Source organism: Aethalodelphis obliquidens, unplaced genomic scaffold (genome assembly GCF_003676395.1).
Source record: "Aethalodelphis obliquidens isolate GAN/ISIS:26980383/991018 unplaced genomic scaffold, ASM367639v1 scaffold49, whole genome shotgun sequence".
In the NCBI taxonomy this organism is placed as follows: domain Eukaryota; kingdom Metazoa; phylum Chordata; class Mammalia; order Artiodactyla; family Delphinidae; genus Aethalodelphis; species Aethalodelphis obliquidens.
The window spans coordinates 15350053-15363676 of NW_020837993.1; the positions used below are offsets into that span (position 1 = coordinate 15350053).

The following is a 13624-nucleotide window of genomic DNA, read 5'->3' on the forward strand; positions in this document are numbered from 1 at the left end:
GTGTTGTTTTCATTCTACTTGAAGAATTAAAAAATTTCGAAAGCATCAGGTCTATTGGCCAAAAATATATTTCAGCTTCTATTTGTATGAAAATGACTTTATTTCACTCTTCAACATTTTATTAGGTAAATTTTCAGACTTACATGGATGTGAAATAATTCCAGAATGTAATTCCACAATTAACACTTTACTATATTTACTGTCTTATATCTATCCATCTATTAATTTGTCTTATTTTTTTTGATGCTTTTCAAAGTAGGTTGTGGATGTTAGAACATCTCATCCTTAACTTCATCATATATAGTAGAATATCTCATCCTTGACTTCATCATATATAGTCATATAGTCATCATATATAGTCAACTAAAACTTAGAAATTTAGTATTATTTAAATTTAGTATTATTAACTGAATTTAGTATATTGTTCTGGTTATCTATTGCTCCCTAACAGATCACTCCAAACTCATTGTACCCCAAACATCAGCAGTCATTTCTTTTGCTTATGAATCTGTACTTTTGGCAGAGACTGGCAAGGATAGCTTGTCTTGACTTCAAGCATGTGAGCTGGAGTTGAGGTTACCTGATAAGTTGAGGCTGTTATCATCTAAAGTCTTGCTCACACATCTGGATATTGATGCTGGCTGTCAGGACTTCAACTGGAGCTCTGGTCTAGAACACTTAGATGTTGCTTTTGTATATGGTTGCTTGGCTTCATTGCCAAGTGGCTGGCTTCATCACTGTAGAGTGGCTACGTTCCAAGAGTGAGTAATATCTCAAGAGACCAAGGCAGAAGTGCATGGCATTTTTATAACCTAGCATCAAAAGTCTAGCTTATAAAAGAGCACACACTTCCACCGTACTTTCTTGATTGAAAGTCACCGAGGCTGCTCAAATTCAAGAAGTCACATAGACCCTACCAGCTGATGGGAGAATGCCAATGTTAACCTTGTAAGAAGAGCATGTGGGATGGATTATATTGTGGCTGGCCATCTTTAGAATATACAGTCTGCCACATATACCATTCCATGTGTTTTGACAAATGCTTACAGCTTTGCAACACAAAGTCCTATCAAGTTATGGAATCTGTACCCCTTCCTAGCCATTTTCTGCCCCCACATTACCCACACCCCTAAGTCAATCATTGTTGTGATCACTTTAACATAGATTAGTTTAGCTTGCTCTAGAATTCCATATAAATATAAATCATGGTACTTATTTATATAAGGTTTCCCTTAGCATAATGTTTGTGAAATTCATCTATGGTACTGCATGTGTCAGTAGTTTGTAACTACATTCTTCTCTTAAGGGACACCTGGGCTATTTTCAGTTTCTAGCTGTTGTGAAAAGCCTTCAGTGAACAGCTGTATGAAAGACTTTGTGTAGATATGTGTGGTTTCTTTGCTCTTGGCTAAATACCTAGGAGTGCAGTTTGGGTTATAGGATAGTTGCCAGATCTTTTCCCCAAATTGGTTGTTTTGTTTTACACTCTTACCAACAATTATATGAGAGTTTCCAGTTGCTCTACATTCTTGTCAGCATTTGGGACTGTCAGTCTTTTTGATGTAGCCATTCTGGTAGATGTATAGAGCTTTATCTTCATATTTTGAAGGATATTTATCCCTTGATATATAAGTGATATATCAAGGGATAAATATCTCTAGGTTGACAAATTTTTTTTTCAGCATTTGTTTCTGATGAGAAGTCTGCGGTTATACTTATCTTTCTTCCCCTGTACTTAAAGTCTTTTTATTTACCTCTGGCTTTTCTTTAAGATTTTCTCTTCATTGCTGGTTTTCTTTGTGATTATCCTGCTTAGGATTTATTGAGTCTTTGGTTTTGTTTTTTTGGTCTGTGTTTATGTTTTCATCAAATTTGGAAAAGTGTTAGTCATTATTTCTTCACATGTATTTTTTTAAAGTTAGCTCTCTTCCTTCTACACTCTTTTCCAGGGTTACTCTGGTTATATGTATAACGTTAGACTATTTGATATTATCTTCAGGTCATTAACATTTTTAGTTTTTTTGGTCTCTCTGTGCTTTAGTTTACTTTGTTTTGTATTTCACTGTCCTTTTTTTTCCCCCTGCAGGGTCAAATACTTTCAGATATTTTATATATTTATATAAATATGTATATATTTATTTACTTTTTGTATTTCTAGAAGTTCCGTTTGATTTGTTTTCATGTATTCCTTTGAATCCTTGAGCATATTTATAATAGCCGTTTGAAAGTTCTTGTCTACTGATTCTATCAATTCTTTCATTTCAGGGTCTATTGATTGGTTTTTCTGTTGGTTATGGGCCGTCTTTTCCTGCTTACATATTTAGTACTTTCCTATTGGATACTGAACATTGTTATAGTCTATTGTTGAGTGGCTGAATTTTGTTGTCTTTTAAAGTGTTAAACTTTGTTTTGCCAGCGAGCTAAGTAACTCGCTGGTCAGCTTGATCCCTTCAAGGCTCTATTAGGGTGTATCTAGAGAAGGCTTTACTTTAAGGCTGGTAGCTACTACAAATGCATGGCCCTTCTTAGTTCTCTACTAAATGTCCCCAGTGTCAGCATATTCTCTTCACTCTGGTTGGGAGAAACTTAGGGATCTCCTAGTCCTGTATGATCACTGGGGATATTTCAGCTCACAGCTCCTCTTTCCCCGGCTTCATATAGTCTTTCCCTTTATTCATGCAGTTTTGTGTATAGTGGCAGACTCGAAAGGACCCCCAAGTGACAGATTTCTGGACTTTCCTCTGCATAGCTCCCCTCTGTGGCAGTCTGTCTTATTAAAAATTCCACCCACTTCAGCCTCAACTCTGACCTCTTGCTTCTTACCTCAGTGAGACTGCTGTCCTCTGACTGGGTTTCCCCTCCATTGACTCAGGTTGGAAAGCCTCCTCCATGAAGAAATTCAAGCATTGGAAGGGTTCACCTCATTTCTGTTCGTTCTCATGGATCAGTCTCACACTGCCTGTTATCCAGGGTCTGAAAACAGCTGTTTCATGTGTTGTCCAGTTTTCTTGTTTTTGACTAGAAGCAACTCTTATATACTTTTGGATCTTTCTCTGGACTTAACTTTCTGTTCCATTTAAACATTTAGCTAATGCTCATACTGTACTGTGCTTTTTAAAATAAACTTTTGATTGAAGTATTAGTACACATACAAAAGTGTATAAATGTGCACGTAGCTTGTTTAACTTTCACACACACAGCACACACGTTTAGCCAGCATTCAGATCAAGAAACAAGATCAGCTCTTCTGAAGCCCCTTGTGCTCTCTTTGTCACTACCTCTCTTTCCCCAAGAGTAACCACTATCCTGACTTCTACTAGCATAGATTAGATTTTCCTGTTTTTATATTTTATGTAATTAGAAACAGTCACATTTAGTTGTGTCTGGCTTCTCTCAAATAACATTTGTGAGATTCATCTACATTGTTGGCTGTAGTCAGTTGCTTATAATTTCTGTATAGTACACTTGACCCTTGAACTAGGTAAGGAGCTGGGGGTACCCATCCCCTGCATAGTCGAAAATCTGCATATATAACTTTACAGTAGGCCTTGAGAACTTTACATTTCTGTATCTGTGAATTCAACCAATTGCAGATAGTGTGGTACTGTATTAATGTATTTACTGAAAAAAAAAATCCGCGTAGAAGTAGACCTGCATGGTTCAAACCTGGGTTGTTTAAGGGCCAACTATATTTTGTTTTTCATTTTGCTGTTGATGGACATTTTAGTCATTTTTGGTTTGGGGCTACTAAGAATATAGTTACTCTCAATATTCCACTGAACGTCTTCTAGTGAACATATGTACTGATTTCTTTTTGATGTGTACTTAGTGGAATTTTTAAGTCATAGGGTAAATGACTAAACTAAATGATTTAGTTTTAATAGATACTGTCAAAGTTTTTTGAAGGGGTTGTATTGATTTTAATTATACTAAAATATTTTATGCTTTAGTCCCTGGTAGAACAAGTTCTTGGGAGAGAGGTATTATTCTTCTTTGAGAAAAATGAAAGTTTCATGGTTATTCTTACATGTTTGACCTTCAAAATAAACTTTTGTTAGATTGGCATTGGGTTAAATTTGTGTTAATTTGGAATTAAAGGATACCCTTGTTTGTGCATCCATGAATTGCATTTGGAGCTAGTTTAGAATCCTTTGTCAGGCCATGATCCTTATTCCTTTTTTTTTCCTTGTAGAGGGAGGTGTGGTGTCAAGAAAACAATCCCCATTACTATGAAAATAAACATGGATGAGATGAGCACTACCTTCTACCAGCTTACAGCTAGAGGCACTGAGAAACCTATTCAGATAGCTATAATGTATAAAATAATAAATTTAGGGTGGAAATTAAGAAATTATTTTATAGTATTAGGAACATACAGTTCCCAGACAAGACTGGTTATTTACAGAAGAGCTTAGAGCACTTTGTGAGATACAGCCTTTAAAATGAGTAGAGTTTTTTTAAACAGGGCATAATAGGTGGGTGGGGGGTGGAAGTTAGCAAAGGAGAGAGAAGTATTTCTGAGTGAAGTGTCGTGAGAAACAGAAGCATTGAAATTAGAAATACAGATGGCCAGTATGTGATAGCCAGTAATCCAATGATGGGACTAGGTCAAGTACTTGGTAATGATGTCATAGAGTGGGCAGTAAGGCTTGTATGAATGGGTGGAAGCCAGTGGCAGGGACTTCATATGATAGTTTGAAATTTATCCTGTGGGCATTGGGAAAGTATAGATTTTGAGTATGAGAGTGATATGGCCAAATTTGGGTGTTTAGGAAGATAATTCTAGTGGCAGAGTCAAGGATAGAGGAAAAAGTAAAACTAGGTGAAGTAATGAGCATCTATAACATGACTATGCATGGGGAAAAAAGGATGCAAGTGATATTTCAAAGAAAAAATTTACAGGATTTGGGTATAAATTAGAAGTGTACAAGGGAAGGAGCATGGCCTTTACAATCAGACAACTTGTTTTTAATCTTGTATTCACTAGTTAAATGACCTCTAAAGCAAGTCATGTAAAAGAAAACTTTCCTCTTCATAAGATGTTTATCCTGTGAAGTATATTTTGTGAACATTTTCAAGCACTGGAAGTGTAAAAATAAAAATGAATGATATATGTGTTCTCTACAAGTGTGGTCTAGTCTGAGAGAAGAGGCTGGACTGGCAGGTTTTGGCCAAATTTTGTATAGTTTCATAGGAAATGTTACTCTGGAACAAAGCCCACAAAGGAATAATTGGGGGCAATGTTGGAGTGTGGGGGAATTTCTGAGGTAGAATTGATAGCACTGGGTGAACGGTTTGTTGTACTGCAAAGAGAGGGGCCTTCTCTTTAGAATATGACTCAGAATTTTCTAATGGGTGACTGGACTGGCAGTGGTACTGTTATACCTTCCACGGTTTTTCTTAATATGTCTGGGATAAACCTTGCTCATGCCTCAAAGCTCAGTTTATATGTTACTTCATGAAGAACGTATTTCCTTTTTCCCCAGACTAAGTCAGAGTACTGTATATGTACACTTAACCATATCCTGATTTCTTCTTCACAACACTTAACTATGCATTGCAGTTACCTAGTTTATTGTGGTTTTTATTGTGCGCATTTCCCCCATTACATGGAGATACAAGATTGTCTAGTTTCTTTACCACTATGTCTTCATCCACTTAGTAGACACTCAAACATATTTTTAAACTGAGTTATAATTGACATATAACATTGTATTAGTTTTAGCTAGTAGACATTCTTTGAATGACCTTTAGTATCAAACCATACATTGGTTAGGCTAAATAAAAATGAGGGGGAGATAATAAAGAATGGCACCAATATTTTTCATTCTGTAACTAGTAGGACAACAAGATTAGGCACATTCAGAGTGGAGTACGTTTTTTGGGAATAATTGAGCTTGATTTTAGATGCTAATGAAACAACCAAGTGCATGTGTACTATTGGTAATTGAGAGTAGCAGGCTTATGACTCAAGAGATGAAGGCTTAAAGATGTAGAGTTAGGGATCCTAAGTATAGAGAGGTGCTATAGGAATGGATGATGACATTGCACAGAAAATTAATTCTTAACCTCCGAAAAGGGGCTATTGATAGAAACTTGGAGAGTGGCTATGATTGAGGGGTAGGAAGATGAACTAGCAGAAGACTTAGTTCCTGTCAGAGGTAGAAGAACACAGGCAGGTACAGCATTATGGAAGTCCAGGAGGGGTGAGAAATGGTTAGCAGTGTGAAATGCTGCAGAGAAAAAGTAGGATTAAGAGGCCACAGGATTTGGGACGTATAAGAATGATGATGACTTTTATAAGAAAAGTTTCAGTATGTGGAAGGTTTTGTATGTTAGCATCTGAGCTAACCGTTTTCAGGCCTTTCTGGCAGTTAAAGGAAGGAGAGTAAGGAAATGGTACTGTAAAGAGTTAATGGAGTTGAGGGAATTATGTTGAAAGTACTATATGAAAGCAGTGTTTTGAAATTTTAGTCTAACTGCAGAATGGACTAGAATGAGGAGAGCCTAAAGACAGGAAAATTTACACAAGAAAGTTATTGGAACAGTCTTTTGTTGTGAAATTTACAAATGTACAAAACTTAATGAGTTTCAACAAGTAGCTTTCCCATAAATTTAAGACACCATAAACATGGCATAAAGGAGAACAAGATTGCTGAGTGGACACAATAAAAAAGTGATAGAAAAGGTAGTCTGAAATTAAGTTTGACCTAGGGTTACAAGGAGGTGAAGGAAATAGGCTGTTGGAGAGGAGATAAAGGACATGACAGATGTAATAATAATATGTATGCACCTGTGTAGAGAGGGAGAGAGAAAGAGAGCAGGCAGATGGGCTATTTTAAGGGTAAGTGAAAACGTTACAGGGACAGGTGGATTGTTATAGGCATTTCTTATTATTTGATTCCTTTCTTATTAGATTATTAGACTGAGCCCTCTGTTGGAAAGGAATGTGTATATAAATAAAATAAAGGCACTAGGTCTGGTGTAAGAGTGCTAATGGTTAAATTTGCCAAGTGTGCAGGTAACATTTCTGGTGCTTACAGTTTCTGTTACTTATCCTATATCTTCGTAGATTTGGTACATTCTGTGATTATGTGTTCCTAATCTTCTAAGGCAAAGTTTCTCAAATTGGGGTATGCATATCACCTGAAATGTATGTTAAAAATACAGATTCACACACCCCCATTTTATGTACTGAATCACAGTCTCTGGAGGTTGAGATCAAGTAAGTATCTGCATTTTTTGTTTTTTTTTTTTTGCGGTACGCGGGCCTCTCCCCTTGCGGAACACAGGCTCCGGACGTGCAGGCTCAGCAGCCATGGCTCACGGGCCCAGCCGCTCCGCGGCATGTGGGATCTTCCCGGACCGGGGCATGAACCTGTGTCCCCTGCATCGGCAGGCGGACTCTCAACCACTGCGCTACCAGGGAAGCCCAGTATCTGCATTTTTTACAGGTTCCTTAGGTGATTGTATTATAGAACAGAGTTTGAGACTCAGTCCTCTTAACACTTGGTTAATTTTAAAAAAATATTTATATGCAGTATAATATATTCATTTTCTGCCATCAACCTGGGTGGGTTTCCTTATTTGGTGGGGGACTTGGTTTCTTCATATGCAGTAAGAGGAAATGTATTAAAAGACTTTAGTTCCTGTTCAACTGAGGAATGCTCTGATAATATACAGATGAGTTAAGAATTTACGGTGATTATTTGGATGCATGCTTTAAGCTTCAGAATTTGGTTTTTGATAAGTTAAGTTCTGATAGATATATGAAATGTTTGATTTAAGAAATAATATTTGCTACCATACACTGAGGCCCTATTATGCTCCAGGCGGCATTGTCCTACATACTTTAAAAATATTTTCTCTATTACAACAACCTGACACCTAAGACTTACAGGTCAAGGGACCTGCCAAAGGCTGCTACTCAGGAGGTAGTTGGGCAGATGCCCATATATGTACCTAATACAGCAGGTCCTCAGCATAGGGAATTTAATTAAAAGCTTAATTGCTGTAGGTATCTGAAGGAATTACAGGCACGTAGTTAAACAGTTTTCATATATTTTCAGCCATTTTGGAGGGAGGGAAGAGTAAAGAAACGGCAAGCAGTAAGTTCTTTGGATGAAAATGGGTATCATGGTTCTGCCAGCTGAAAGCACTCAGACCACAGGGCCTGCCTAACCACCTTTCCATGCATCCTGGCAACAGCATTAGGGGCATTTGTCTCTTAATATGTTTCTGGATATTCATAAGTATTACAAATGAATTTGCTTTTATAATAAATTTTAGAAAAAATTTTTTCTATGAAAGTTGTCCATCCAGTTGTCTGTGTAAAAAGAATTGAGTGAGGTGTTTTATATTTTAGGTTAAAAATCTGTAAGAGCCTGATTTTAGAATTCACCAGCTCCTCAGAAGTTTGGCGAAATATGGTATGTTTCCGTTTTATTTTTTGGAATTCAAAATTGCATGTATATCTTAATGCCATGGTTAGAATAATGACAAATGTATTCAGCAAATTTGGGTGTCTGCTATTTTTAAAGCATGTGCTAGGTGCTAAATCACTGTGCTACCAGGTAGACTGTATGAGGAATCCAGGTGGGATTCTGAAGAATTTTAGAAGAGGTTAGTATGCTATGAGAAGTAAAATAATTGCATAAGAAGGTTGAGAGGGTAAGTTTGGCTGTTAGGCTATGAGTTAATAATAGCTTCCATTTGTTGGGCTCTTACTATGTGCCAGACACTGTTGTGAACAATATATATGTTTGTTCATCCTCATGACAGCCCTCTGAAATAGATACTACTGTTATCTTAGTTCTGCATATCAGGATACTTAGGCTTGGAGAGGTTAAGTAACTTGCCCAAGATTTTCCATCTAGTAAGTGACCAAACAGGGACTTGAATCCAGACTGACTCTGGAACCTCTGCTCTGTGGAGCACTGGACCTCATGAAAACGGAGGTCTAGAAGAGAGGACTTGCCTCAGTAATTTTCACAATACACGTAGCTCTTTAATGAATTAATTCATCTCAATTAATTAATCAGTTAAAAGGTATTTTGACTTTCTCATTTTTATGTTTACAGGTTGGAAAGTTAGACTTGCAGCTTTTAAATCCACATACACTATTAGTCTTATGAGGACCCCACAGGAAACACTGTTCATTTCAGGGGCGCCTTACCTCTTTCCCATATGACCTCAGGAATATTCTAGGTTTTTATTAGAAAACATGCAACTATGATAGGAAAATCTGGGGAATTTGAATATATATTTTTATATATATATATTAAATATATATTAATATATATATTTAATATATATATTAAAAATCCCAGTTATAGGCATACCTCAGGTATTTCAGGTTTAGTCCTAGACCACCGCAATAAGGCAGATAAAGGTAATCAGGTGAATTTTTTGGCTTTTCAGTGCATATAAAAATTATGTCTACACTATACTACAGTCTATTAAGTGTGCCATAGCATTATGTCTAAAAAAGTAATGTACATACCTTAATTACAAAATACTTTATTGCTAAAATATGCTAACCATCATCTGAGCCTTCAGCGAGTTGTTGTAGTAACATCAAAAGTTACTGATCACAGATCACCATAACAAATATAATAATGATGAAAAAGTTTGAAATATTGCAGGAATTACCGAAATGTGACACAGAGACATGAAGAGAGCAAATGCAGTTGGAAAGATGGCACCAATAGACATGCTTGATGCAGGGCTGCTACAAACCTTCAGTTTGTAAAAAACACAATATCTGTGAAGCACAATAAAATGAAGTATGCCTGTATTGGAGTCCCCTGAAGTTAATGTATTCTTAGGCAAACTCTCACCCTTATCTGAATTTGAAGCCCAAGTTCATAGGCTGCAGAGGTATGGGCTCAAGCATTGATGTTTCATCCCTTCTCTTAGGGTTCTCAGATAACTTGCTATTTTATATAGGGCTCTGGATCCGTGCAGTAAACCACCTTCTGTGGTTGTCTGTTGTCACTTGGAAGGTGTTAACTATCAAGGATCTTTTTTTTTCTTTCCTAATTTTCTCATCTTTCCTCAGTTCACTTTTCAGATTTGGCCGGGATATATAGTTTGGTAGGGAAATCATCAGGGGAAAAACTAGTTGCAGGACATGAGTTCTTGATTCTGGGATATTTTGGATGTGTATCTTTGCCTGAAACTACAGTGTGATTAGGATGCCTGATAAATGTGAACCATGATAATCAGGAATCAGGAAAGTTCAGCTAAGGCCAAGTCAGAGGATCAAAAGATACTAGGTTGAAGGAGGAGGAAATGTTTTCATATTTTGCCATTCTCTCTCATGAAATTGAATATTAGTGGGTTTATGGCTGATGTGGAGAACATGTTTTCATGAAATACCCAAGGAGTTTTGGCTAATGTTAGATTATCCTATTTTAATATGGAATAAGTAGGAATAGACTGGGTGTGTGTGTGTGTGTGTGTGTGTGTGTGTGTGTGTGTGTGTGAGAATGTGTGTATCTGTGTGGGTGTGGGTGTATAACTGTTCCATTAAGCATTTGACTACCTGGAAAACTGTACTACTATTAGTCCCATTTAAATTATTGTAATGGTGGGGTGTCAATCCATATTTTAAATCTTTGTTCATATATTTAAATCATGAGACTCTATAGCAAAACTAAATAAAATCACAGAATACTAACTCTGGATAGGCAGTCAGTATATCTGGGTTTTTAATCCTAGTCCTGGCTTCAACGCTAATACTAAAATCTTGGGCAAGTCAATTAATCACTCTAAGGCTGCTTGGTTTTTTCTTTTTCTTCTTTTAAATTCTTTCTATAGTATCTGCTCTGAATAGGTAGAGCCCAAATTATCTTTAGATTTAAGATGCCATTGACCAAAGTGCTTTGTAAACTGTAACATTTCATAAAAGTACAGGAGATTATTATATTTTCTCAAGTGAAGAAATCATTAAGGAAAAAAAAATGCTGGAAAATAGTCCTTAAAAGCATTTCTATAATTACTCTTCTGATGGTTGTTGCATTGGCACCTAATTTGAACCTTTGAAGATTATTTTTGAACAATGAATTGGGTTTATATATTAAAGTGTTCTAACTAAAGATTTGTTTAATTTATTAGAGTTATTAAACCTACGCTCAGATCAAGTTAGCAGCTAGACTGGTGTGACAACCTGTTTTTAATCAGTGACTCAAAGCTGTGATCACCCTGATGTCACCGAATGGCCACAGCTTGTAAAAGGTAATTTTGAATGTTATTTTACAGCCTTTAAAAGGCTGTCATTGTAAAATACGTGCTGTAAAAAAAATGAAGAAAATGTACAGTTGGCAGGAATACTGCCTGCTAAGAATAGTGGACCTAAGAGTTGACCTGTTTCTCCATTTAATCTCCTTCCTAAAATATTTTGTGCCCTTTCCCCAGACCTATCTGTATGAATAAACAGGAAAGTATTTCTAAAAAGTTTCTAGTTTTTAAATAAACATTTTATTATGAACATTAAAAAAAACTATGAGAAAAGTCTTAATATGCCTTTTAAAGTGTGCTTTTTACGTGGTGAGAGTTTTAATAAATCTAGTATAGTTGTCTCCTAGAGAGTTACAGTAGAAGGGCTTGGCTTGCAGGCTAGAGAAGCTGGACCTCATAGAAATCTCTTTTCTGATTTGTTATTTTGATGAACTTTAGGTTAACCTAAGTCAATACTTTTTGGGTTTTTTTCTCCTTTGGTTATATGTCCTCAATTTGGTAAAATTAAAATATGTACCAGATCCTTACTTCCAAGAACTTGAGAGTAAAGAATAAAGAGACTCTTCAGGGGCTAAATTGAAGCTTGGAAACTATTGTTAGATCTTAGGTATTTTATAATTTTGAGAGTTTGGATCCTAATTTTAGGATATTCTTTAGTAAATTATTTAGAAAATTAGTAAAATATTTAGAATAAATAATATTCTAATTATTTAGAATATTTAGAATAAAACAGAATACAATAAGCAGAATGACTAGAAATTTATTCAGGCAGGTACTGTTATTGCTCACTGTAAGGTAAAAGGTGCTTCTATTTGTTCAGTGTATATTCACCTTTCTCTGATTAAAAAACAATTTTTGTTTTGAGTAAAAAACAATTATGCTAACTCTGTTTAAGAGACTTAGGATAGATCGTTTTAAGGTAATAATCTTCAGTCCTTATTCTTTTGTTCTTCTTGTTGACTGAATTGGTTTAAATTACTTGGTTTGACTTAAAGTGGTTTTTGGTAGCTCACGTTAATATATGTTAATGTTAAGTGATCTAGTTTATTTACAGTAATTTCATGACATTTTGGTGCTAATGTTTACATATCCTCTTGTTTAGAGAATAGACTTTGGAAAATAGAATGTAGTTACCATTTGATGTATTTAACCTCTATCCCATTTCAGAATCTCAAAACTTTGCAGCAGTTAAAAATTGTGCTTCTGAGACTTGGATTTGTTTTTCCTCTTGCTTGTATCTTACCTTTTTGCAGTAGTAGTTTAATTTCCCTGTCATTGTGTCCTCAGTTTTTCCCCTCTCTCTCTTTCCCTGTTAATTTTGAAAGTTTTGCCGCCTACATGTATGAAAGCTTCTAATCTGCCTCTCTTCCCTTAGTGCCAGCAGGTTTATTTTTTGTTTTGCAAGCCTGCTCTGCCTCCTTACAGTATGACATCTGATGCTGGAGGGTCGCACTTTCAAAAATGAGTCAGCTGGTACATGGGGTTATCATCACTTTTTAGCTCTTCTGTCTGAGAGATACAAGTTTGGAAGCAATCTTGGGGTACTTACCCACAAGGCTGGTGGAGACCAGGTGTGTCACAAAGGTGATTTGCTTGCTCCCTGGGGGAGAGGGTGGAGTGAAATTTTTGCATTTGTGTCACTGCCAAGTCACTGCCACCTCCAGCATGCCCCAGTTTTTAGTTCTAATATCATTTTGTGCAAAATTGAAAATGTAAATATACTGCAAAGAAGATCTAAAATAAATATTTGAGCTGCTGGATTTTTTTTTTATTTTTTATTTTTATTTTTTGCATTCTTGTCCTTGGACCACTGCAGTGAGGGGTAATTTTGAAAGTCTGATAAAGAAGTGAGTTTTTTAAAATCTAAGAAATATGGAAAACAGATTCTTTTCTTTTCTGGTGGCTCTGATTTTAAGATTCTCTTGTTAAAAGTTGTTTAGAATTTGAAGTCTCAAGTCAGTTATAAATTTACAAATCAAGTCCTTGTAATGTCAGTTTGAAAATTTAGCTTTTGACCTCTAAAAAATATTTTACCTGTTTTGTGAATTAGAAGTGTTAGAAATCAGTATTATGTTGATTCACCTTAATACAATATATATTGACTGATGCTGGTTGTAAAAGTGAATAGAGTAACAGGAATTTATTTTTAACAGCATGATGGGGTAGGCAAAATTGGTTCATGCCCCAAAATGAAAATAAAAGGCTTCTTAGCGTCTTAGAATTTTCAGTATTTCTACTTAAAATAGCAGCAGTATATTAAAAAAAAAAAAAAAGAAAATAACTGGCAACTATTTATAACTGAAGTCAATTCACAGTTATCCACAGCAAAATTTTAATACCCTAGGATGGTACAATTTTGACAGGTAGTACATCCTGCCCGTGT

At 35.8% G+C, this 13624-nt stretch overlaps 1 protein-coding gene across 6 annotated transcripts in view; it reads left to right on the forward strand.

Annotated features, from left to right (window-relative positions):
• UBE3A (ubiquitin protein ligase E3A) overlaps positions 1-13624 on the forward strand; it is a 97464-nt gene that overhangs the window by 19903 nt on the left and 63937 nt on the right. The window contains exons 2-4 of one of the 6 annotated variants that reach the window (XM_027083255.1): positions 8366-8429; positions 11119-11238; positions 12617-12825. The exons of 1 other annotated variant lie outside the window; for it this stretch is intronic. Coding sequence is in view for 2 of the 5 variants with exons in the window: in XM_027083252.1 (XP_026939053.1) it covers positions 11219-11238 (20 nt within the window). In the remaining 3 variants the exon portion in view is untranslated. Of the gene's footprint in view, positions 1-8365; positions 8430-9858; positions 9880-11118; positions 11239-12616; positions 12826-13624 lie in introns of those variants that run through there. 4 more of the 6 variants (XM_027083254.1, XM_027083252.1, XM_027083253.1 and 1 more) reach the window with 4 other exon arrangements.